This window comes from Bombus vosnesenskii, unplaced genomic scaffold, assembly GCF_011952255.1.
Source record: "Bombus vosnesenskii isolate JDL3184/JDL3185 unplaced genomic scaffold, Bvos_JDL3184-5_v1.1 scf7180000013352, whole genome shotgun sequence".
Lineage (NCBI taxonomy): Eukaryota > Metazoa > Arthropoda > Insecta > Hymenoptera > Apidae > Bombus > Bombus vosnesenskii.
Genome location: NW_022882988.1, coordinates 2,608,941 through 2,635,803, shown reverse-complemented (window position 1 = coordinate 2,635,803; position 26,863 = coordinate 2,608,941). Strand labels below are relative to the sequence as shown.

General features: G+C 34.7%; 3 protein-coding genes and 1 long non-coding RNA gene across 8 annotated transcripts; 2 read left to right on the top strand and 2 right to left on the bottom strand.

Annotated features, from left to right (window-relative positions):
* The first annotated feature begins 194 nt into the window (after positions 1-194).
* Positions 195-2,794, top strand: LOC117236725 (cathepsin O-like). The gene is made up of 7 exons (XM_033499917.1): positions 195-438; positions 884-1,022; positions 1,204-1,439; positions 1,515-1,663; positions 1,747-1,797; positions 2,199-2,467; positions 2,544-2,794. The coding sequence occupies exons 1-7, from the start codon at positions 253-255 to the stop codon at positions 2,579-2,581; spliced, it is 1,068 nt and encodes a 355-aa protein (XP_033355808.1). The 5' UTR covers positions 195-252; the 3' UTR covers positions 2,582-2,794.
* On the bottom strand, positions 2,670-6,872 carry LOC117236722 (tryptophan 2,3-dioxygenase). The gene is made up of 7 exons (XM_033499915.1): positions 6,495-6,872; positions 6,047-6,216; positions 5,360-5,562; positions 3,630-3,989; positions 3,303-3,552; positions 3,134-3,227; positions 2,670-3,051 (listed from the first exon to the last, which is right to left on the bottom strand). The coding sequence occupies exons 1-7, from the start codon at positions 6,521-6,523 to the stop codon at positions 2,883-2,885; spliced, it is 1,275 nt and encodes a 424-aa protein (XP_033355806.1). The 5' UTR covers positions 6,524-6,872; the 3' UTR covers positions 2,670-2,882.
* Positions 6,873-8,075: 1,203 nt separating this feature from the next.
* On the top strand, positions 8,076-18,314 carry LOC117236837 (glutathione S-transferase 1-like). Of its 5 annotated transcripts, XM_033500155.1 has the most exons (8): positions 8,787-8,803; positions 9,894-9,926; positions 15,592-15,674; positions 15,840-15,986; positions 16,069-16,127; positions 16,202-16,346; positions 17,739-17,906; positions 17,987-18,314. In XM_033500155.1, exons 3-8 carry the CDS (start codon positions 15,666-15,668, stop codon positions 18,128-18,130), a joined length of 672 nt encoding a protein of 223 aa, XP_033356046.1. In that variant the 5' UTR covers positions 8,787-8,803; positions 9,894-9,926; positions 15,592-15,665; the 3' UTR covers positions 18,131-18,314. The 5 variants fall into 5 exon arrangements, with proteins under 5 accessions (XP_033356049.1, XP_033356045.1, XP_033356046.1 ...); XM_033500158.1 differs by lacking the exons at positions 8,787-8,803; positions 9,894-9,926 and adding an exon at positions 8,076-8,192; XM_033500154.1 differs by lacking the exon at positions 9,894-9,926 and having other exon boundaries at positions 8,762-8,803.
* On the bottom strand, positions 18,234-21,629 carry LOC117236838. The gene is made up of 2 exons (XR_004493910.1): positions 20,229-21,629; positions 18,234-20,063 (listed from the first exon to the last, which is right to left on the bottom strand). It is a non-coding gene; the product is annotated as an uncharacterized LOC117236838 (long non-coding RNA).
* Between the last annotated feature and the right edge of the window lie 5,234 nt (positions 21,630-26,863).

Genomic DNA, 26,863 nt, shown 5'->3' with positions numbered 1-26,863 from the left:
TAAATATTGTATTTGTCAGTTACTCTTCTTCATTCGGAAATTATGAAGATATTGACCACCATTATGATACTAATTAAATTTATTTCTTACGGTCCTGGTGTTATCGACATACTCATACATATTGTGATACACCTTTATATGAACGTTATATACGTACATTATATTGAGTGATGCAATAAAGATATACATGTGTATAGGTTTTGTTGCTTTGTCGTGAAGTACCTTGCTTCGTAATTATCTTGTACCCTCGATATGGAGTGGAGGACAGTGGCAGTTATAGTGTTGGTAGTGAGTTTATGCTTTTTGGCGATACCCATTAGGGTGAGCCCTGATACTAGCAACGGAGATCTTAAGCTTTTTCAGAATTATGTCATGCGCTATAATAAATCTTATAGAAACGATCCAACGGAATACGAGGAACGGTTTAAGCGATTTCTGGTAAGCTACTAGAGATTACTGTTTGTGAAACTACTATATAATCGGTAAAATAATTCGCATGATTGTAAGTATTGGCTATGTCACATTCGTTACTGGGTGTAGGTTTTGAAAATTTCCCGCGTCCTTACGGATCATTTCTGTTTTATTTTTATCTATTTTTTTATCTATTTTTTTTTGTCTATAAATTTTCGAAATGATGATATTCATTTAGATAAAAAATGGACCAGTTTGATAACGTAATATTAAGTATGTTTACAGAATTGAGAATCAATTATAAAATTCAGAAGTTATTATCAAGCAACATCATGTTTGATCAAACTAAAAGTTATCCAGTGCTCATAATAGAACGCACGTGTATGACAAAATAAAGGAAACAATAAATTATCTTTTCAAACTAAACTGAAACTGAAAAAAGCACATTAAGTTAATTATGTTTCTATTACAGAAGTCGTTGCGGCATATAGAAAAGATGAATGGTCTTCGACCATCACAAGAAAGCGCTTATTATGGACTTACTGAATTTTCTGATATGTCAGAAGATGAATTTCTGTCGCTAACTCTCTTACCTGACTTACCAGCACGGGGTGAGCAATAAAATCTTTTGAAAGTAACGCGATTTTTTAAAAGCAATCTTGAAACACGAAATTCAAATTAAAACAAGCTCATACTAAAAATTTTGTGATATTGATTTCATTACATTGATATAAACAAACAAGTCATGATACGGCATAGATATTTAATGTGAATAAATAAATAATTCATTAGGAGAGAAGCACGTGAATGAATCTTATCATCGCCGACATCATTTGTTACAATCTACTAACCGGGTGAAAAAATCGGTTAGTATACCTTTGAGATTCGATTGGAGAGATAAAGGAGTAATTACGCCAGTACGAAATCAAGGATCTTGTGGTGCTTGTTGGGCTTTCAGTACCGTTGAAGTGGTTGAATCGATGTATGCAATCAAAAATGGAACTTTGCATATGCTGAGCGTACAAGAAGTAGGATATTTAATATATGTTCTTAATTGAGGTAAAAAATGAAGGTAAAAATCTTTTTTCTGATTTCTTTGACAGATGATTGACTGTGCGAAAAACAGTAATTTTGGATGCGAAGGTGGGGACATATGTAGCTTGCTCTCGTGGTTGTTAGCGTTTAAAGTTCAAATATTTCAAGAATCAACTTATCCGCTTGTAGGAAAGACGAGTATGTGTAAACTCGGGAAGTAAGTATATTGAAATAAATAAAAATATATTTAAAGGATATGGAATACGGACAACAATTAATTTTAAGATACTGTTGTTGCAGAATGATAGACAAGGCATCCGGTGTAAAAATACGGGATTTTAATTGTGATAAGTAAGAAAATTGCATTATATACTGCATGACATTAACAATTTCAAATGAAAGATTATATTTAAGTATTAGACATTCTCAATCGATAAAAAAATGAGACGTAACGTATTATGGCATAAATGTGTGTTGTTTTGTACATGTATAATTAGCTATAAATGTCTTTCTTACATAAGCTAACCGGTTAGTGTTATTTGTATGACATGTATGCGAATCATAGCTTCTTCTTACGAATCTAATTGAATGAAAAGTTATTTGAAAAGTTAATCAAATTTTGCTAAATTAAAATTTGGATAAAAAGTTTTCATTTATTTGTTAACTAAATAGCTGTTATCTAGAATCTATAACGAATAATATTCGCTTGAAGCGTTTGCCGTTAAGAAGATTAAAGGTTTAACGGATTTTAGTTTTGTAGATGCAGAAGATGAGCTGTTGATAACAGTGGCCACTCATGGACCAGTGGCGGCAGCAGTAAACGCTTTATCTTGGCAAAATTATTTAGGCGGTGTAATACAATATCACTGTGATAGTTCCTTTGATAATCTGAATCACGCTGTGCAGATAGTAGGATACGACAAATCAGCTGCCATACCACATTATATTATAAAAAATTCATGGGGAACAAACTTCGGCGATAAAGGTTATATGTACATAGGAATAGGCAATAATTTATGCGGTATGGGTTTTTTATCTTGTATTTACACATAATGTAAACTTATTAATTTTATATCGAATTTTTTTTTTGTTAACAGGCATAGCGAATCAAGTTTCGTCATTAGATATTCTTTAAGGTGATCGATATAAATGGAGATGTTTGAAAAAAGTATTTTATATATCGATCCTAAGATGTATAAATGTGTTAGAAAGCGACTATAATATTAATAACAATAACATTCGTAAGATTGTATTTCCAATATTTGTTATACAATTGCGGCCATTTGTATATTTTTTACAAATATTCTAATATATATGTTAAAGTAAAATAAAATAAAATAGAGATTTATGTCGTCGTTTCTATATTTATGCGTTTGATACTTCATTACCCATCCTACTTACGTATCTTAACATTCATGGTATCGAGTCTTATTTTTCTATGTATCATCCACTGTACATCCAGAGTTTTGATTATCATCAGGATTCCATCCGTTACAGTCAATGGATAATTTTGTCTTCATTTGTTTCGTTAACGGCGGAATCATATGGCGAGGGATCAAAAATGTGGACAAATTAAATAAGTCTAAAAATACTTTGTACCGGTCACTATCAACGAAAAATATAAGTTATTAATGAAACACGCCATTTAGAATATTTTTCATAAAAACATATAAATAAATATACCAACCTTAGAGTAGATTTTAAGTATTGATATCCCGAAGATCCTCCGGTTCCAAGTTGTTGGGAACCAATCATTCTTTGAACCATCAGAACGTGATTATCTGGCGGGCAAAAAAGAAATTCAAGTATTTTACCCACTTATAAAAGGCTTAGATCAAGTAAATACTTTTTCTTACACCTCCATTTGGTAATTAGAGAATCGATATCCATTAATGCGGTCAAAATTTGATGAGGTTGACTAAACCTTGGTTCATCGCGGTATAACGTAATCATCACCGCACCTTGAAGAGCGCCGAACACGAATTTTCTCTCTCCTCGAGATACGAGCGCATTATGAAGAGATTCGTTGAAGATCGTCTCGAATACTGCTTTCCGAGAACGTACATTTGCCAAATGATAATTTCTGACTTGTTCCTTTGTATGTTTCTATGAAAACAACGAGGAGTATTAGCGCTTCTCCAAAATAAAGTTATTTGCATACCACACGTAAAGCAAATGATTACTTGAGCAAGTTGCTCCTGCTCGACGAGGAGTTCCTCGACAGATTTTTTGTATTTTCCCCAGAAATCAAAGTCATGAGGTTCTAGACCTGGTGTCCTTGCTAACCATTTCTGAACAAGGCAACTGAGACTAGGTTCATCTTCCGAACGTTTAATCGCTTCGATAGCTTTTGGATCCCTTCCGAACGCTCTGGCGTAACTTTGATTATACTTGACTCTGTGCTCCTGTTTCACACCCAACTTATTCTCCAATAAACGAAACTGTAGCGATTGAAAACCCGAAGCTGGGCATAGGTAGTCTCTAAATGCCATAAAATCCAGCGGCGTCATGGTTTCCAAAATTGTTACTTGGTCCACTAGCAACTGGAAGATACATGTTCGTATGAATATCGAAGAATGTCATCTTTTGAATATTAGACATTTTCAATATCGAAAATATGTACACCTTTAAGGTCTATTTATTGTCTTTGTATACAGACGTTCAATCGATCTTACCGAGTCTACGTCTAAGCAACCGTACTTGCATTTATATGGTTTCCGCGTTTACGCTCCTATCGTACGAGGAAGAAGTAATCATTAAGATGGGTAGTGATAACTTTTTTACAGTTATTCTAATAATCAAATTTAAAAACAGAGACATGAAAGAGAAATAAAAAATCAATAACATTGAATATGGTCGTAACCCAAATACTAATCTTGTTATGGTTTCTGGTGGAAACATCATTTTGAATAGCAGCTTTGAAAGGACACGATTGTATCCCGTATTAAATCCCACTTACTTAACCCTGCTACATAATTTTTCAATAGAACGAGAAAAAAAACGTGGTAACCACACCTGTATTCTGTGGTATGGAAAGAGCGCCAATGCGCTTGTTACCTAACTGATCTATGCGTGTCAGTGCGGGGTGTCGCATATCGTCCAGCGGTATTAACTTACTTAGATCCTACTGTTATTTCTACAGTTCCCACAGTCTTTCTTATTCCGGCATGAAAGAGGAGGAGAAAAGTGATAGTAATGAAAAAGTGTCGCATTGCTAAGAACCTTGATCCGCTTAGCAAACTTCCATATGATTTTGATTATACGACAATCGTAAAAAGCGTACAATATTTTAAAGAATATTGTTTTTAAAACAGACGAGCTTGTGTGACTTATAAAAAGGAAACAAATATGAGTTTACAGAGAACAAATCCTATTAGCGCAAGTCGAACTTGATTTTTCATTTTTTCCTTGATTATTTGAATTTATTTGATAAATATAAAAGTTTTCGTTATTTAATTAATTGAAAATGCAAATGTCGCGTGAGAATGGAACGATATGTCTGTTTCTGCAAATGCGTGTTGCCATCTGCGTATTATCGTATCTTGAAAGTTTCAAATATTTTTTGTAGTATTTTCTACTTGCGATTTGTAAAGTAGCACGTATGCCAATTTTGAAGGGTAACGTTTGAAATGTGATTAGATGTAACGTTGAAGCACCCTTTGTCATAAATATCAATGCTCTAATTGGCTTCCGATTAAGGGTCGTTCACATTCCTTCCATCACTGTCATTGTCAACATATGGCCACTGGCCTTCTTTTCCTAGAGTATAGGATTACTCGACGATGTGCGCGTTGCGCGGGAAACCTATTTACCGTTATTTTCCTCTTTATTTAAACAATCTTTTATCGTTCAACCGTTTTCATCGTAACATCCATGAGATAGGATTATCTCAAGGACTTCCGACTTTGCTTACTTTTAATATGAGAACGATGCGGTTTAATCTCTTCAAGATTTCCAGCGTTCTTGATTCGTTCAGAACTTGGGAAATTCGAGTCTTCTGGAGAGCAGTGAGATTGTTAGAGGTACCATTGAAATCATAGCTGCTTGGTTCGGAGTTGAAAAGTACTCTGACCGAGTCCAATTCGTAGATAATTTGTTTGAACCAGAGTTCATACGCTATGGATTAAAGGTAGAAAAATATAATTCCTTTGGTAGTCATTCTTTTTATCAAATTAAATTTCGTGTATTGCCCTTTTTACTTAAAAAGAATATACCAATTATTATTATTATTTGAAACACTGTTTCGAAATTGAAGAAAACTGATCTTTCATCATTTTTCTTGTGCTATCTTTATCCTTTTTCATTCAATTGCAAGTATCTAATTTCTATTATCTATAAAGTTATTAAAAAAAGACGAATATCATGAAATATTGGAACATATATTGAAAAACGATAAAGAAGCTAGATAAGATATTTTAACTAAGAATGACAGTATAGTACCTGAAATAATTTTTAATGGCATGAGTAATATATTTATGCTACATATATTACTATAGAAGAACAGGAAATTGATTTTTGATTCAAATGGATAAAATCAAACCTCTGTTGCATAATATAGTCCATAATTTGTTACGAATGTTGCAACGATAAAAATTATTACCCTGATGAGTGATGATAAAAAGATGTTCATCATGCACTTCCTTGTTATATTCGACGCTCAGTAACCTTTGTGCGGTTAAGATTTTATCCAATCGAAGGTATTCACCGTAAAGCATACCCGAACCTTCGGCCAACTGATCAGTCTCTTGATGATCAGTCTCATGATCTTCTCTAAAAACAAATAATTCAATTTTATCGTTAAATTTAAATTCATTAATTTATACGTTATTTAAAGCACTGCATATTCAATTCAAAATGTAAAGCAAATTATTTGATTCAAAATGACAGATATCATTTCGTATAACGATTAATTTTGATGATTATTTATTTTTAAATCGAAAAAATGATTATTGTCGGAGGAATGTACAATTTCATCATTTAAATCAAGAATTAGCAAGCATTACATAGATTTCGATATAACAAGAAAATATTTTTAAAAGATTACTTACGCAATACCACCTGATAAGGGACACGCCATCTTTTATTCTACCAAAAGTATCACGCGCGCTTCAAATTCTGTTTGTCGAATTATACTATAGTTATATATGGAGATAATGTGTCACTTTGAAACAACAATTAAAAGTTGAACAATAAATAAATGTCACGATAAATTGCAATGCTAACAATTCACTTTAGGCAAGCTCTCAGTTCAGGATGACATTTTGTCAAGTTTCAACGAGTACCACTCAGTTGCAAATAACATAAAGGAATACATGTTGTCAGCTAGGTGGTTGAGCCACAACTGAACAAACTGAATGACCACCGACTCGCGAAACTATCCCTCTTATATTTCCAAGTTGGACGGCACGTGAATGAACGATTGTTGATTAAGCTTCTTTGCTTGTCTTTCTATATTAGAAATCTATCTATAAACATTCTAGTATCTGCGAAGAATGTTATTACATTACTTCGTTTGATTATTGACAAAAGAATTTTATTTTCTATGGGTTATCATATATGTATATATGACTATATATATGAAGGAATAGAGTCTTTTAATCGATAAGTCGATCCTTCTATTACACGTGTTTTTATTTCCGCGATTACAGAATATCGATCATCGAAATATCAAATATATAAAAATTAGAAGTTTCATCATTGATAAGTGGTCTCTAATCATATTAAAGATGGCATAATAACTAAAATGATTCAGAATTATAAGCGATTTCATAAATTGTGAAATTCATCTTAAGTTATCCTACGATATGCTTATATATATCTTGATCGATAATGCAAAATCTACCTGTACGACTGTTAGAAACAAAAATGGTATTCGTTTACCTGCTCCGAAATTAATAGTCATAAATAGACATGTGAATGCTAGGTGTCGCGAGAATGAACTTTTTAAATCAGCATAGTTGCATGATCTAGACGATAGATCTCGCAAATTGTGTAATTGAGTGGCAAATTTATAAAATTAATTTTTTCACATTTCTTTATTGTTAACGAGTTTAGCAAATTATAGGAATCGAAGATATTTTTCCGAGTAGATATTTCTACATATATTTCTACAGAGTATTGAAATATTCTTAATTCATGGGATCGTTAATCTTTCGTAATATATTAATTGCTTTTTCTTTCGCTATTTATCAACGCGTTATCATAAACGGTTAGAACATCGATTGTTTTCGTATTGCGTAACATTGCGTAACATTGACCCTGTCCTCATCTATCAGATTATTTTGTGCTACGAATCCGTGACGCTTTTGAAATTATGCTCGGTTATATTCGTTGTCGATATATAATCCAGTGCAATACCAAGAATAATGTATCGTTGAATTTGTTTCCTTATCAGTTACAAGACTGTTGTAATGCAAATATGTAGTATCATTTTCAAGATTTGAAATCTCGAAAAAAAGTGGCCCCGAGAAAATATTTTTGACTATCACCATATTTGCCCCTTCGTACCGAATATTCTTTTCTATTAATGGACCGAGAACGATCAGTTATAGTAACTATTTACGAGCGTGTATCTCGTGAGAAAGTTAGTGAACCATAGTTGGTAAAACGTTATTGAAATAAGCTCTATCGCGTGTAACGATTACATACATTTGATTTCCATTGACACGATGAATTTGGTCTGTCTGCGTAATGTACATTGTCGGCCATAAACGCAAGCGCATCAATCGTTACATTTGTTTAGAAAGGTAGGAGATCTTTGTATTACGAGATTTACATATTAAACGTCAAATTTTTATACTTGTATTAAAATTAAGAAAAAAGAAAGAAATGTTTAATATGCAAAAAATTGTCATCAACGAAATAATGTAAGTGCGTCGAAGATGATCAAATTAAATTATAATAGAGGATAAATAAATAACTCGTCCTTGAATATTTATAGTTGGTAATTTACTTCTGAAAGGAGTACAAAGATAAATAAATAACTCGTCCTTTAATATTTACAGCTGGTAATTTAAGGAGTACAATCCGATAAACAGAATAGGTAACTTGAAGTGTTGAACGTTACTATGTTACTCATATATACATGTAGTACAATTATAATAGAAGCAAATAAATAACTTGTTCTTGAATATTTACAGTTGGTAGTTTACTTCTAAAAAGAGTACAAAGATAAATAAATAACTCGTTCTTTAACATTTACAGTTGGTAGTTTACTTCTGAGAGGAGTACAATCCGATAAACAGGATAGGTAACTTGAAGTGTTGAACGTTACTATGTTACTCATATATACACGTAGTACAATTATTTATTATAGACAGTCTGTAGCTCTCGACGACGCTGTTCATATATTTCTTAGGTAAGTATTATTACTAAATCATCACGTGGTAATATCGAATTATCTACTATAACGACTATATAACGCTGGTAAGTTGATAGGTTCGCTTATTAGAAATACGTTTTCTTAAATATGATAATTAAATATATGTTGAAAATGATAACGTGAGTTCGTGCTCGCCATTCATATGCAGATGCGTTAGTTATAAGAAATAGTAATTATAAGATAGATCTAGTTACAGTTAAGATGTTTTTTTGTTTTTTTATCCCTAATCCATGTAAGAATGTGCGAAAAAGGTTTTTTTTGGCTCAGAACGGTATGATACATTTATCCAAGGTATAAAATAAAAGCTATTGTGATCCTACCTCTGAATATAGAAAAGAACAAGTTATAGACCCAGGTTCAATAATTAATTATTATTTTTATTGAAAATATTATTAATAGTAATAATATTGAGGAGTGCAGAAGATAACCTAAAAAAAAAAAAAAGGAAAAAAAAGCATGATCGATGATTCAGTGTTGAACATCATAAGGGCGCTTTATCGAATATATAATAATTGCTTACGTGATAATAGTTATCAAAAGAACATAAAAAAAGTCGAGCGGGGCGAGTTTAAGTATTGAAAAACCGAACAAAGAAAATTACGACACGTGGAAATTGCAAATGGAGGCAACGCTAGGCCTACCGGCATTTGAAACGTAGTTACCTCTACCAAAGTCGGTCGAAATGGCCGGTCTTTAAAAAATACGTAATAGTAGAATATTTTTATATTTATTGATCTATTATTATCTTACAAAAGAAACTCCATATTCTGAGATCATAAAAACTATATAATAACAATAAGTGCAATAAGTACGAAGAATATTCAGTACTAAAACCTTTGGTAATAAGAATGTTAAAATAAATTTCCATTGGTAAATATAAGAAGTATAATATAAGAATATAATAATAAGCATAATAGAATAAATAAAATACAAATATAATTTAAATTATTAGGTACAAAATTTATCATTCATCACGTTTCTTACAAACATAAGCTTTCTTCTGCGTGCATTTTTTACATATTTTTTACAAAGATTGTAAATGGTGGTGGTCTTATTATTATTACAGTACCGTGTCTGACACCATTTGCGAGAATAAAAGGTGAGTTCTTTGACGTACTTCGGATCTCAGATGCGCTATGTTCTATCCGTGATTTTTCATTGTCAGCGGCAAGTTCATCTACTAATTGAAACATAAAATCTTTTCTGGATATCTACTCACCTGTGGTTTTCTTATATAAAATCCAGGAAATTATGCCAGCTAAATCTAAAATATTAAAAAATACTTGAAGTGGCTATCTTCTTGATCCCGATTTCATGCTATATTTTTTTGCCATTTGTCTTTGAATATATTGTGCAAGAGTAATCTCCCAGAAGCTGACCCTTCTTGAATTCTTTCCCACTTAGTTCCGTTTATGGCAATTTCATTTGAACTAGCTTGTATACTTTCAGTTTCACTTTCAGAACTTGAAAGCACCCGAGCACATCTTTTGCGTAAATTCAAAATGTTCTCTTACTCATTTTCTGAGGACTCATTTTCTTTGTCACTAATGTCACTATTACTGTTATCACTACAAATTTCAATTTCTTTTTCCCCTGGTTCACTTCCTTCACACTCAGAGAATTCACTATCCTCGATATCAGAGCATTCCATTGGTATCCTTTTCAGTTTTTGCAACAATTCGAATGCTTCCAATTGTTTATATTTTCAAGACTTGTAAAATATTGCTTTATAAAACGAGAAATCAGGTCTTATTCCAATGACTTTTTGGATCCATAGAGACAATCAGAAATCAAAAAGTAAAATTAGCGAATGACAAATTAGCTGAAATCAAAAGTAAAGGTACTGCAATATTATTTAGTTATATAAAAAACAAACTTGAGAAATTTCGATTGGAAAACGCATTATACGTACCAGAATTAAAAGCAAATTTGATCTCAGTATCAAAAGTTACAGCAAATGGAAAAAGGATTATATTTACAAATAAAATGGCTACAATATTTGGAAAGAAGGATGAAATCGTTATTACTGCTATTTGTAAAAGGGATTTATATATTGTAGATACAAAATCTGAATATATTGGTATGGTATATGAAAACAGAAATATACTTATGGATTGGCACTATCAATATGGACACTTAAATGAATCTGATCTTCGGAGATTAATAAATAAAAATATGGTAAATGGTCTACCTAACGTAAGATTGAGTAAAATGAATACTTGCGAAATATGTTTGAAAGGCAAACAACATTAAAAATGTTGGAAATATTAGAACTGATACATTTTGATGTATGTGGCCCTATAAGACAAACATCTTTGGATGGAGCAAAGTATTTTGCCACCTTTATTGATGACACATTAAGGTTTGTATATGTGTATATCCTTAAGACAAAAGATGAGGTTAAAAAGGCATTTTGGAAATTTAAAGCTTTAGTTGAAAGACAAACGGGTAAAAAGATAAAAACCCTCAGAACTGATAATGGTTTGGAATATTTAGGAAAGGATTTCACAAATGAATTGGAAAATTGTGGTATTTGCAAGGAATTTACAACTTCCCATACACCTCAGAAAAATGGAGTAGCTGAGCGAATGAATAGAATACTCATGGAGATGGCATTATGTATGTTGATCCAGTCAAAGTTACCTATCCAATTTTGGGTGAAAGCTGTTAATACAGTGTCATATATTAGGAATAGGTGCCCAACAGTTCATGGTAAAACACCATATGAAATTTGGCACAAAAGGAAACCAAATGTGAATCATCTTAAAATTTTTGGTACCGAAGCTTATGTATTAACTAAGCGGCCCGATAAAAGTAAATTTGAAGCAAGATCAACAAAGTGTATTTTTATTGGATATTCCGATGAATCAAAAGCGTTTTGATTATGGGATCCAAGTAAAAGAAAAGTCATAATAAGTAGAGATGTTTCTTTCTTAAGAAATATTGAGTACCACAATGATGAAACTGAAAATGAACTTGAATAATTTAAATATGAACTGATAAATCAAGAATTTGACAAAGACATCTCAGAAGAGATTCATGAAGAACATGATGATGGTGAAAACATGAATCAAAATGAAAATTGTGTTCAAGATAGATTTGTGGTCAAGAGGGGGCAAGAAAGGCTAAACAATGCGAACAGGAAATGTTGGTAGACCAAGGAAAATTCATAAAACTGTCCCTATAAAACTATAAAATCAAGGAACTGTACAATTAGTCAATGATAATTTGACTGAGTCAATAGATGAATTATTATCTGGACCTCATGCAGAAAAATGGAAAGAAGCTATGAAAAAGGAATATGACTGCTTGATCAAAAATAACGTTTGGGAATTAGTAAAATGTCCAGTGAATAGATCTCCAATTGAATCAAAATGGGTTTTAATGACCAAATATAAAGAAAATGGAAAAGTTAAACGCAGAAAAGCTAGATTAGTAGCAAGAGGTTTTGCTCAAAAATCAGGTATTGAATACAATGAAACCTTCGCTCCCGTGGCACGATTAACTTCCATTAGAGTTATAATGGCCTTAGCTGCTAAATTAAAATTGGATTTATGTCAATTGGATATAACCATGGCATATGCTTATGGTGATTTGAATGAAGATATTTACATGCATCAAGTCAAATATTTTGAAGTACCGGGCAAGGAAGATTATGTATACTATTTAAAGAAATCTTTATATGATTGAAGCACTTCGATAAACAATGGTTTGATAAATTAAATGATTACTTGAAAGAACTTAACCTTAAACAAATTGAAGAAGATCCTTGTGTTTATTCAATAACTGATAGAGATAAAATCCTCATACTGGCAGTTTATGTGGATGATCTAATAATACCCACTAACGACCATAAATTGTTTACTTACTTTAAAGAGAACTTAATGAAAAAGTTCGAAATAAGGGATCTTGGAAAATTAAATTTTTGTTTAGAACTGCAATTTTATCAAAATGAGGAGACCAAAGAAGGATATTGGTGATGATCTAACAGGATATGTCGACTCCGACTGGGGAGGTGATATTGATGATATAAAATCTAGAACTGGCTTCATATTCAAACTATCGAACGGTGCTATATCATGGAAATCTAGAAAGCAAAAAAGTGTGGCAATTTCCAGCACCGAGGCCGCTACATACATGGCGCTAACAGAAGCCACTAGAGAAGCCGTATACTTGCGACGATTTCTAAGCAAGTTTGATATATTGGTTGAAGAAAGAGCAATCGAAATATATTGTGACAACCAGAGTGCAGCTAAGTTTGTTCAAAATCCAGTGTTTCACGGTCGCACGAAACATATAGATATCCGCCATCATTATATTCGTGAGATTTTCCAAAAGGGAATCATTGGAATTTGCATCCATATGCAGATGCGTTAGTTACAAGAAATAGTAACTAGAAGATAGTTCTAGTTACAATCGATAGATTTAATCGATAAGTTTAAGATGTTCTTTTGTTTTTTTTATCCCTAGTCCATGTAAGAATGTGCAAAAAAGATTTTTTTTGGCTCAGAACGGTGTGATAGATTTATCCAAGGAATAAAATAATAGCTATTGTGATCCTGCCTCTGAATATAGAAAAGACAACAATATATATATATATATATATATATATATAATATTCATGTATGATATATACATATTTATTTATATTTATATGTCGGAGATGAAAGGACGTCGAAGCCTCCCTTTTGGAACTTCGGGATAATCCCATAACACCGTAATCTAGATTCTATCATAGGCGTAATTAAACAATTGTCGTCTTTCGATCCGATTGTATTTGTTCGAAATTTGTGATAATGAGCTTGGGCTCGAGGCGACAAAGGTACGGAGTAATTCTATAGCTCTCCTTAAAAGAAATATTTGTAGCGGCACGCGACAGTAAACATTTCAACGGTTTCTGTCCCGTGGCTCGCCACACGCAGATCCTATTCTTCGAGTATGATGGTTATCAGATACCGACGCGTCTCCGCAGTACATGTTCAGTTAGCCTGAGGACCCGTTATAAATCTTAAGATTTAGCTAACTAAAGTCCTTCAAACAAACAGTCTTTGTCCCAACTACGAGAAGATAGAGGAGACCTATTTTTCAACGAACGACGTCTCCCACTAGCAACTTTCCCTCGAGGGCGGCTAGCATCTTTTTCTAACCACCGATGTGGAGATTGACCAATTAGCGGCAACGCCAATTTTCCTTACTTTCTGAACGAAGGCTATCCTCAACGAATCTGATGATCTCGTGTCCTTAGACACACCCCATTATAGTTTTCCTCTGTGGCATCATCGGGACGGAAATTCATTCCTTCTTGCGATCTCATCGACGAAAAGAGTAACACCTTACGACCCGTGAATATTACGCGTCCGACTTAGATTTTGTGAGCACGTTCATCTTATCATCCCGTCGACCGCGGTTTCGTTATTGAACCCAAGATCATTGTCATTAGTTTCTCGAGTATCTAATTACCACTGTTACTTGTCCAGTTCTATGATAATCGTATTTGCACTAGTCAATGTCTTCTCTATTGCATAACGACACGTGTAATCCAAACGAAGATTTTATTTAATTTCAAGAAGAATAAGTCATTTGCGTTATTTTTGTTTTGCCATGGAGACTGCAAAGGGTAGAGGTCTGATCCGGCAAATAACACATACATACGTGCTTTTATTTTATTTCGTCAAATTTCCTAACTCAATTTTCTAAAACTTTCGTGTGAAACATGGAACTCTCGTCGAATAAAAGTGAAAAGACAGGAAAGAAAATAAAGAAACTTTCCAAATTCATTTTGGTACTCGGTTAATTTTAACTGTATATCATATGACTTAATATGGAAATAATATAACTCAACTTTCGTTGACAATTAGTATCTAATTTATTAGTTACGGATAAAGAGAACATCAAACTTGAATATACGTGTATATTTTTCTAATTAGAACAGAATAGATAATGTTTCTTGTTTTATGAATCGCAGCATACATCCATACAACGCCATATATGCATTTACGATCAATTTACAGACACAGTGGAGTATTCGTCATAATTCTTAGTACGTAGATTCTATTCTGTACTATATAGATAAATTAATGCGTATGTACCATTTCTTTAATTTCCTGCGTAGAGATATGAAATTATATAGAAATTCGCAGTCTAATTAACGGATGGAATTATCAATCTCTCGAGAATTAATGCTCGTTCGCGGCAGTGACTTTCACCTATTTATTTCCTTGCCATGGTTTTGAATGGGCAAAGATGATTATTTGAATAACATCTTGCGCGACTGTAATGCAGAAGGACAAAGATATAATATTAAAGGAAATTTGAAATTATAAAAAGATTTAGAAAAATTAGAAAAAGTAATTTGTTAGCACATAGCAACGTAGGAGGTAAAAATCGGAACCGCAGTGAAGGCTGTTAACGTATACTTGTATAGTGTAGAAATCGATGAAACGAATAGAATCGTGATTATTATTGCTGTGGTTAGGTGTATGTCTAACAATATGTGAAAAAGGATAGCAGGAGGTGAGGAACGAGGTGAGGAAAGAGGTACATATATACCAGATACGTACGTATTACGTTACGTTACAGAAATCGGACCAACACTAATGGATTACACACAGATACCTGGTTCCCGTTATTTACATATATCGTATATGGCCGATAAGACACGGAAACTTGTCTCGAGAACTCGTGTCAGGTATCGGTGTCGCGGCGAACCGAGCGCCGTTGATCAAAATATTAACCAATGTCGAATCATCGATTATCTGTTTTAGCCAGTCGCTGAAAAAACATCAAGAGGTCTACATCTTCTGGTAGTACATCAGGTGTACATCAGACATTTAAGAAAATGTGTGATGTAAGTCATTCTTTAAAATAACAATTTAGCCCTCTCCTTGTACGTATTTAAAATTACATTACGTTACACGATCATTACTTTATGTAAAATCGATGTAAAGATATTATTTTCTCTTGAAAGTATACTGATGTATCAGGATGTGTAAAAGATGAATTATTTTTACAGGAGTGGATGGATATTTCCATATACGTAAATGACATTACTCCACAGTGTCGTACCGTTCTAATGGTGATTAGTGAACTTCAGCTGAAGTTCGATGTTCGTCAGGTTAACCTGGAGAAGAAGGAACATCTATCGGAGACATTTTTAAAAGTAAAAAATTCAATGCTTCCCAGTAAACGAAACGCGTTAAAATGGAATTAAAATTTTTACTTGTTTCTAACTTTTTTACTAGATAAATCCTTTGCACACGATTCCGGTGTTAAAAGAGCACGACTTTGTTCTTACGGATAGGTAAAACATTTTTATATCTTCTACTTTGAATTCTTGATGTATTCATTTAATAATTAACATCGATTTCTTTTCAGTCACGCTATCGCTTGTTATGTGATTGATGATTTGTCAAATTATGATTATTCTCTATACCCGAAAGATCTGCAGATGCGAGCTCAGATTCATCAGTATCTCATATTCGAAGCGGCGACAATGTTCCCTCTTGTGAAACACACCTTGGTGAGTAATTCGTTGTTCGAGTGAAGTTTATTTGGTGTATGTCAGATTTTTCACATCTTATTGTCATCTTATCCATTTGTGTCATCGGCTTACGTTTTTCCCATCGTTGGGAAATCCGTTGCACGTATAAAACAATGGTGATTGCTAATACTTGTATAGTCAAGCATCCAAAGGCCAGTTTTCCAAATTCACTTTCACCACGACTCGTATAGTAAGATAAAAGAATTTCATCACGCTACAGATTTTCAAACAAACAGGAAGGAAACGTTTGTGTTGCGCATTTACATAGGTTAGTTCGTGCACTCCTATTGATGATGCTGTACTAGACAAAGGCGGTCATCGGGGAGGCCGATTAAGTCGCGCGAAAGGAGGTTAATGCGATTCGCTTTTCCGCGCGTATGTACACGCAGGAGCATTATGTGATACCGGCAGGAAGTTCTTGAGCATCCTATGTACCTTTTACGGCGCCTAATAAAGTCGGCTAACTGTACATTTTTGTCCGTGATGGGCCAACTACGAGCGACTCGTTTCCAGACGTGTACTTCTATACATATACACTTTTAACTAGTAGCAGGGCCAAATTAATGTTACTAATGTTGTAATATGTAATTAATGTAATTAAGCAAGTTTTAAGCTTTCCGAACAGGAGAAAGAAGCGCGTTTTTGGTTAAGTTTATGCGAATTGGAGAAAAAGATGAAAGATTTTGTTCGGCAAGAAATTGAAAAAAGAGGGTTATATTAATTCTGCTATGGCCTTCGAATTTTTTTACGACTCAATCTTGCTTCGGTTTCGAGCAAGTAAAAAAGACTTTTAATGTTTTAAGAGAATCATTGATATATATTTGAAAGAATCACGAGAGAGAAACGAGAGTCATGTATATCAATAATGATTTTTTTTATGTTTTTCTCGAATTCAAGCAAATTTTCGAACGATTACTATATGACGTTTCTAGTTAGGAATCCAGGTGATTAATAAGCTAACGTGAAAGCAACATATGAGAATAAATTTAAGAAAATATACAGATTCTTTCTAGAAATTGAGAATCCACACTAAAAACCTAAATCTAACCCATAGCGTTGATGTTGTAAGCATACGATACGGTTGATTATAGTAGAACACGTACGTTGTACATAGACTTAGAAGTTATACGAATTAACTTTGACCCTTGGAAATAAATGTGTGTCCGGAAGTTTGGTCTTGTGCAGACTATAACGCAGTTGCTCATGACGCAAACCTTCTGCAGTGACAGATAATTTCATAGGCTGATGATATCCACATCATTAATTCGGAATATTTACAATTCTATTATATCCTCGTTCATTTAAATTTACATTTTCTACACTTTATGTATTTTTCCTTTTTATGTTATTTGTAATTTTTCACTGTCATAGCTACCGATAATATTGGGACAAGAGTCTACTATCACCGAAGAAAAGTTGAACGGATGTAAAGAAGCGTTCTCGTACTTGGATAAGGTTCTGGAAGGCAAGAAGTGGTTGGTCGGCAAATCTTACACTGTCGCGGATATTAGTTGCGTAACTCTGGCCAGCAGTATCTCTGTAAGTTGTTTAATTTTTATTAAAACGAATATCACAACGTTTCGAGAATCAGATGACATCTTTCCGAATGTTTTCTCTAGATTCTGGTGGATATGGATCAATATCCGAATGCAAAGGCTTGGCTAAAAAGGTGCGAGGAAGAAATATTGAGCTACAAAGAATGGAATGTACCAGGGCTTAAAAAATTACATCCACTTCTTACTTCCGCACTCCCCAAATCCTAAATATATAAAATATACCTATATATGTATATATATATATATATATATCTATATCTATAGATAAATAAGTATCATATATACATATATAGATATATAGATATAATAAATATATCTATAATCAGAGTGGAAGAGTGAGGTGATTGCTCTGATAATATGTGTGAAGTTCTAACAATTTTTTCTTCTTTTTTATATATCATTTTTTAAATTTGTAATTTTGCTATAATTTGTTATATACACAGTTGTATGACAAATACTAATAAAAATACATATATACTTATATCAGATTCACTTTAAACTCTCTCTCTCTCTCTCTCTCTTAGCTTCACTTAAAAACGTAAACAAAATGTCGTTTAATTAGCGACGCATTATTCGTCGAATGGCGTGCAGTAACGCTCGAGCGAAGGTCTCATTTCATTATTGTCAACATGCAGTGCATATCATTCACCGGACACGATGTTTCCCGGAAGGGTAGATAACTCGTATTCTGATTAATATGTCTTTTTTTCGCGTATTTTCACTTTTGTCTTTTTGCGATATTCCTTTTGTATCTTTTTCTCTGATTTCTAGTGTTATCAAAGATATCTGTATGGTCACATGATCGACATTCGACCGTGAAGACCACACAAGGAGCAACGATTGTGAGCCATAGAATTTCTCCATTGTTATCAATGTGACATAGGTCGATAAATAAACAAAAGAATGCTAGAGGATTCGTACAATTATACTCCACCGCATTTTTTGGTCTTGCTGGATCTAAAGTACACACGATATTTTCTACACCTACACTCTTTCATTATTATATTAAAGACTAGTCGTGTCTCATAATATTCAACTAGATTAATCATATTATGAAAAGTTCAATTATATTATAAAAAGTTCAAGATTGAATTTCGAGATGTTAGGCGATTCAAACAACTCTATCTTACCATGTCAAAGAGTCAGTATGGCTCAAGATACGATTACTTGGCGTTGAGGGTCAAAGAAGAGGTGTTGTCAGAAGCCAAATATTACACGTTGTCGTCACCACCATCGCCGAGACAATATCATCGACGGCCTGACGCCCTTTAATTCGCGTATCTATGATTATTACGACATGTCCTGTTTGCTCTGGACTCTGGATACGTTTACACAGAGGATCTATAAATTGCAAGCCTTCATTAGATTTTGCTATGCCTCTACGCCGTTTCGTAACCGTGTAAATCGTGGCTGATATCCATTTTCTCGATTAGTATTCGAGACGCTTCATTTTCATCTGTTTCATAATTATTTGTATGGCAGACGAAAAATCAACTTGGGAGTTTTGAGTTTCACGAAATTGTGTGCCGTTATGACGTATGCGGAAATGGAAACGAGGAAGGTTGGTTTAATTGGTAATCAAGAAAATTCATGGTCTACAGTGACAGGTCAAAACTGTGTTGCCAACGGTTTGATGGAACCTACGCAATCGCTGACATTGAACCTGTTTATGGCACGGACAAACGTCTTTTTGCCTACTTTTTTGTTACTCCATTGAAACTGGTTGCGACTATATTTGTAATAGTTCATCATTACACCGCGGTGTATCATATGTTTGATAGAAAATTGCAAGAAATAACACCAATAATAGTAACTTGGCATACATCGTTAGCTTTTCTGTTTAGCATTATTTGATTTTATATATTGATTCGTTTTGTAGATTTGCACAGATTTAAGATCAATCTCGTATATGGCACAGTAGATGCGCACGAGACTTTTTGTTTCTCGTTGTTTCGTCCAAAGATAGATGCGAATCAACGTGATCTCTCTGCAAATCGGAATCTACGTTTCGTCTAGAAGATTATTGCACTCGGTAGGTGGTTTCGAGGAATCGAACTGAACGAGTTCCAAGTTTCGCAAGAATCGTCCAATCTCGTTTGGAAGAACCACCGACGAGAATTTGATTGTTTCCAGTTGGTTTCTAAAATTTCGATAATCACGAAGTATTGAAAATTGACGGAGACACACCGATTTGAAATAGATTGATTTTAATCTTTTCAAATATAAAATATTATGTAATCTATTTTCAGTAGCAATGAAACGATGTATTCAGGTATGGGAGATCGATAAGTAAAGAAATTATTACCTTGTTCGGTTAACACGCTCGACTACTGCACGTTTTGTAATATCGTCGATCTGTCTAAACGACCACTTTCATTGTCTTCTATGCGTGGATATTGTATGGAAAACAACGTGATTACGGGAAATGCACGCGTTGCACGAGAAGTCGATTAATTAGCCACCACTTCTTCCTTTACCGTGTTTAGTCGTCTCGCAAATGCGTCATACTTTACCTATTTCTTCCTCCTTGCCTCTCTCTGTATTTATTAGGTAACTGTCGATATAACGACGGAGACAGGTTTTTCACTCTTTCTTTTCAGTGGGATCTCCCCTTGGCATGAATTCATGCAACCATTTCTTTACTTTCTGATATAGTCACCGCATCGGCCGGTACTACGTCGGTATAATGCAACGCATATGCAGCCCCAGCATTCTCGATTTCTACGAAATAAGACGCGGAGGGCGAGCTCTGGTCGGACAGGTTCTCTCGCTTTTTGGTTCTCGTTTTTTAAATACCACGTGCTTCGTATTTTTAGATTCAGCTATGCGGCTTAAAAAATACAGATAAATAGGATTGTCGATTCGGTTACGTGGAAATCCGCTATCCTCTTTCGTGTCCGCTAATAGGATTACCACCCGTGACTGATAAAGAGTAGAAAAAAGAAGAGAATCTCATTTCAGTCAACCAGAACGGACCTACCGTTTTCGAAAAGAAAAAGAAAAAAAAGGAAAAGAAAGAAGATGAAGGAAAGGATCAAGCATCTTCAGTTTCCCTTCCACGTAGCGTTCTTTATATTCGAGACGCGAGAATATTTACGAACCACGGAGGAATCGCCTTTGAGCCATTTATTTCTCTTCACGCTTTGAGGATATTAACGAGGAGATGCGGTTGTTCGTTTTTCTTTCTTCTGTGATGTCTATCTCCCTTAAAGTCATCTCTACATACCTGAACCATCCCGCGGCAAAAACACTTTCAATTACGCACTCCAAGTATTCTCGAATCTATTTAGTTCCTACCTGGACAACCTTCGATTCGCTTCGATCGAATATTTCCCCGTCGATCAATATTTTTCTTCTTATATACTGCTTCAGAAAATACGATAAACGAACGATCGTTTAAATCGTTCTACGAAGAAGATCGTATCAACTTCTTGGCGAAGTCCCCACACGAAAATCCTCGATCCATCTGCTCCTGTCGAACGAAGAAATTCTTTGAAACGCTGTCTGGAACTGGTTCACACAGTTTTTCACTGATATTTGTAACGAAGAGGGGTTCTTTTTTCGTATATTCGTTACGATAGGTGTTGATTTATACGATGTTAATGGCAATTGTTAACGAAACACTGGCAGACCTTAGGTACATTGTGATGAAAGTGAAAGAGAAAATGATGAGAAATTCGCCATTGAGAATGTAAGAAGGATCGCGATTAGGTGTATTCTTAAGATCTTACTTCTATGTTTGGTTATAACGCATAAAACTTGAATCAAAGAAGCCACCATGAAAGTATCGACCATAAGTATCAAGATATTATCTACTAGTATGCTACTAGATGTATTAATATGTATTTGGTACAAATTGAAATTTTTACTGGTTTTACTCGCCAGTTATTTTAGTAAAAATCTGTCATTTTATTCGCATCATACATGCCATATAATGTAAAATTTTAAATACAGTAAAATTTGTTAAGATTTTTCAATAAATATAACGATTAGAAGATGCTCCAATGCTTATGGTTAATAGTGTGTATAAAAAAATAGATAATGCGAGAAGAACAACTTTTATTCATTTACTGCAAAAGAAATTAATCAAATTCTCAGAGATGCACCATTGGAAATTTCTAAAATTTCTATGAAAAATCGCAAACCGACCATTTTAAGTATATTCTGGAAATTAGTATTATGTAACTAAGTCGTGACGTAGTTAATCGGCGAAAAACGTGGTTTGATGTATCGCGCAACGCAAAGTGTTTATTCTGTCTGACGATAATGTATAAATTTCGGTCTGATACTTTCCTTCTTTCGAACGATAATTAATTTCATCATTTTACAATTTTGGCGCTCATTTATTTTCCTCCGTCTAGATACCATTAATTAATATTAATTAATAACCGAAGCAATCGTTTGACCGATGAGAGGATGAGTTTCGATAATGGAAATGATAGGCAACTGCGTATGATTGGTCTCAGTTGAACGTTTCAATACAACAAGAGGTCAGTCGATCGACCTATTCGTCTTAAATCCCGCATGCGTCTATTTGCTAAACAAATCGGGTCGTCAAAAGTCGCTTTGACGCTCCTTCTGCGCAAGTAAATAAATTTAAGCATTGGTAACAATTCACTAGATGACAATTCACTGGAATTAACGAATTGTACGATCGATAGGATCTGCGATAGGATTAATAATACAAAATTGTTGTTTTAAATTGCAACGTTAAAAACCACTGATTACGCGAGGTTATTCAATTTTAACAGGCTCGAATGTCAATGATCCTCGCAACAAAATAAATGGGTGGACAATAGTTCGACGATATAACGCTGAAAATAAAGTTAGGGATTATTTATAAAATTGTTGTAATTTTTAATCGTCCGAATTTCAATACACTTTAGATCGTCATGTTAATCGTGTATGAGTTTGAATCACTATATATTATGTATCGTTATATATTATACATTATACCTTTTGTATCAAGATATTTATATATACAACATATAATATTTCGATTTCTACCAAAGAGTTCCTGAATCACTATACAAGAACTCCTGTGGCGAATCCTCGTCTCAGTGTCTTGTTCTTTTTAAAATATACCTACATATATGTAAATCCTATTTTCTGAACGTCCGATGAGCAAATGAATATCAATAGCTGTACAAGATTTTCCACACGGCTTACTATCCCTTTCTCCTCTTTCATTTTCTCAGGAAACAAATCCGAGTAAACAGTACCGCTCCACTGATTCTCCCAGAGGAATTCGATTACCTTTTTCAAGAGCGATGCAACGAATAGGACAAAATAAAGGAAGTAAGGAAAGGGAACCATAGGGCGCTCTAGGTAAAAAACAAATCACACCTCAGGCGTCCATGGTTTATCCCGTGTCTCTGAATACCATAGCGAGAACGATTGCTTTTATTTCGTTGAAAGGTCGGAGCCGAAATCGCGAAAGAAAGGATAGAAAAAAAAAAAAAAAAGAAACAGAAAGAAAGGAAAAGGAAGAGATGAAGTTGAAGGATATCAGGTCCACGGGGATCATTTAGGCGAGAAACATTCGCGTACAACCATGTTGTTGTATACGAACCTATAAATACATATTCACGAGCGGATGTTGAGGCATTGCTAAGGTCCACGTGGTCGTGGATCACGGTGGTGGCAACAGTCGGCCCCCGACCGTCGTCCAAGTGTGCATAAACGCGAGTCGGTGTGTTTCTCTTTTGCGAGACGAACAGTAAGAGCAAGGAAGATCGTGAACCGACGGAACAGGTCGGGGCGAGTTCCCTTTCGACTGGTGTTTTCGTTCGAACGCGCCTCGTGGAGGAGATAGCGGTTGTCCGTTTAAACGTAACATTTGCCAAAAATTTGCGCAAAGGAACGCTTCGTCCGCTACTGAACTGTATCGCATATCGTCGCTTGGACGCAATAACGATCAGTTCTTGACGCGATCGACGCTCGACATCACGAAGTTGCTCGTTTCAATCGACGTAATCGTAAGACCAACGATCGGTGCAACGTTCTTCCGTGTTTTTCCTTTTTCCCGCGCCCGACGACGGTGTGTTGACAACACGCGCTATTGGCGACTGCATTTTCACGAATTTGAAAACCGTCAGATCGATGAGGTTCGAACGATATTGAAGCCTCGGGCTTGTGCTTTGTTCGACGATCAAGCAACGAAGGTTAATATATCGAACTGCGCGATTCGGAGGAAATTACCGAGCAAGTAAACGTAAGTACTACAACGTGATTGCATTGTTACGCAAGGAGAACCGCGTTGTTTACCGATTCATGTTTCCCTGGATCTTTGGGGGCCCTGGTTGCCTCGTTCTCGGAACGCTTCAGAAATTATGTGCCAGCATGAAATGTAAAACGTTCGATTGAAATTCAAAACGATCGGGCCTGAGGTTCGCGTCAAAGCGGTTTGTTTTGATGGCGTCGACAGCGTTTTCTCTTTGTTGAATGTCTCTCTTTCTTTTTGTTCTGCGCAAACGCTTCATATTCCGATATATCCGGCTTCCTGTTCGTAACTCGATCGTTGTTGCCCTTTCAGCAAATATCTTTCGGTTCGCATACGGTCAGAATTTTCGAGAGCGATGCTCGAAGAGCGCTTTGCAAATTCAACCAATCAGTTTTTCGATTCGGCTCGTCCGTCTATCAATGTAAAACAAGCTTCCAACTTGTTGTTCTCGTTGCGGTGTACACGTTGAGGAATGTAAGTAATACAGTGTCGTTCCCTTCCGAGATTCCTTTATTCTTCTTTTCCCATTGGCAAGGTCTACGCGCTGTTATGACATCGGGAAACTTGTTCGACCAGCTACGCTCCGCTGCAATCTGTTTAGGCTTCTGAGAAAAACGATGCTGCTGTTTCTTCCTATTGCCTTTTGTTATCGATCATTGATCAAAACATGCTTTCAACGCTTCATGATGCACCACGTTTAAATTATCTTAAAGGAAGCAAGCATCTCTCATAAAGTTGTGAAACGCGTTTCGTATTCAAAGATTTCCTTCTGTTACTTGTACGTGTGATATTACTATGTATGGACTTTTGAAAATTAGCACGCAAGGATTTTGACGTATCGTGAAAAGTGTTAATCATTGTCTTTTCGATCGTTCCGCGTCGGCTCGTCGACTTTGAACCGTGCAACTCGTGATCCTTAATGATCGAGAACATCTTGATAATAAAGAATCGATTTTGCTAGCAATACTCTACTATTTAGAACTTTAAATTACACTGTGAGGTAAATTCTAGGTTGTCAGGTGTCTGAAACGGAAGAGGTTAAGGAAACGATTATGATAGAATTACGTTCATTAATCGCGTATCTTTAGATTCTCCTTCAAAGATTCCTTGAATTTTTTTCTCTTCATTAATCCTACTGAATCTTATTGAATCTTACCGAAACAATGCCTTTGTTTTATCGAAGATCGTTTTATCGATTATCTAATATCGAAGAAGGTAAATTGCGATTTCTTTGTTCAAGTTTGGTCTTCCTTTCCTACGTCAGGTGTCTCTTCAATCTTCTGCAAATACGTTATCCTCTTTGCTATTATCGTTACCTCTCGAAGGAGGAGATCAAACTAGAACTTCATCAATATTCTAATCAATACTGTAAAAAATATTCTCCAGAGCCTACATGATCTATCACGCGTTTCGCTTGTGCAACGTAGCTGAGAGACATAATTTACAAACGCAGTGAAAGTGCACACAATCTGTGACGTGCTAATGAATGAAACCATCCACCGACCGGAATGTTTCCCTTCAAACAAGTTTCTTTATAATCACTGATTTAACAAACAACGAGCATCAAGTGAAACAGCAGAATGTAAATTTATAGTTACGCGCAGCTGCATTGGATTACATCATGAAAATTTGTATTCTACTTATCGGAGGATTGTTATTTGTATTTACATTTTTATTACGCTTTCACGGACACACGAGTACTTTGATTTTGCTTCAGTGTCTTGCATTAGACATTAATCGTTTTATAATTTCACGCGAAAGAATTTGTTTTTTTCTTCTTCTTATCTTTCCCATTGTTATGACATTCGAGAAGCTCCCGACAATTTTCGTAAATGCATCCGCGAATGCCAGCGATTATACAAATGACAGAGTGAAGATGGTACGTATTTCCAAATCAATAATTACTTCGCATCTTTGTAATCTTGAATTGGAATAATGATAAGTGTGCGGAAGAGCTGGAGAATTCGTGTGCGTGTGTATGTGTGACTATGCTACTCAATTTGGAGGTCAACCATCGTAATTGCCAACACGCCATTTAAAATATTTATTTTCGATTGTCATTAATCGGTTTTTGTCTATCGTAAATCGATGATTTCCTGAAATGTTATTTAACTACATTGTACAGTATAAATCTGTAATCATCGATATCTTTCCACTATGTCAAGATCCAACAGTAGTTATAAATAGTCGACGACCTTCGTCTAGCATTTTAATTTCATATCAATTTGCGATAAAGTAGCGCGCTGGTCGATCCATACATTAATTTCGTAATTGAAACGACGCTTTGAACAAAATACGGTGAAATTAAGAGAAAATTGACAAATAAATTAGCCGCTCTTTTTACATTCTACATATTCCGATACCATGCACCTATTATGTACCTACAAAATGAACAGCGTACAAACGAGAACACGCTGGCGCGTACATATTAATGATAATAACGGGTTCAAATCAAATTTAGAAGCTTCGATGTCAAAGCTGGAGATTATTTCGTGCGTTTCCAAGCGACACGCATTAAATTCTCATTTAATATTCAGCCATAATTTATTCACTGGAAATTAGAATACATCAAACGCTCCAAGCTTGTTCACTTTCAATTGGTTACTTCGGCCAGAAATAAAGGTGCAACTATGATATCCATACGTTGATACGACACGTACGAATGATCGACTTCGTTTTTCGTACGAAAAGCAATCCGCACGGTTCATTGTTCCGTT

Excerpts from the sequence above, each read along its gene's own strand:
- LOC117236725 (XM_033499917.1), top strand. The coding sequence starts at position 253 with ATGGAGTGGAGGACAGTGGCAGTTATAGTGTTGGTAGTGAGTTTATGC. Across the intron at positions 439-883 it reads AACGGTTTAAGCGATTTCTG|AAGTCGTTGCGGCATATAGA; the intron begins GTAAGCTACTAG and ends TTTCTATTACAG. Across the intron at positions 1,664-1,746 it reads AGTATGTGTAAACTCGGGAA|AATGATAGACAAGGCATCCG; the intron begins GTAAGTATATTG and ends CTGTTGTTGCAG.
- LOC117236722 (XM_033499915.1), bottom strand. The coding sequence starts at position 6,523 with ATGGCGTGTCCCTTATCAGGTGGTATTGC. Across the intron at positions 6,217-6,494 it reads CCCTTATCAGGTGGTATTGC|AGAAGATCATGAGACTGATC; the intron begins GTAAGTAATCTT and ends ATTTGTTTTTAG. Across the intron at positions 3,052-3,133 it reads TACTTAAAATCTACTCTAAG|TGACCGGTACAAAGTATTTT; the intron begins GTTGGTATATTT and ends TTTCGTTGATAG.
- LOC117236837 (XM_033500158.1), top strand. Across the intron at positions 15,987-16,068 it reads TATCGGAGACATTTTTAAAA|ATAAATCCTTTGCACACGAT; the intron begins GTAAAAAATTCA and ends CTTTTTTACTAG. Across the intron at positions 17,907-17,986 it reads CTCTGGCCAGCAGTATCTCT|ATTCTGGTGGATATGGATCA; the intron begins GTAAGTTGTTTA and ends TGTTTTCTCTAG.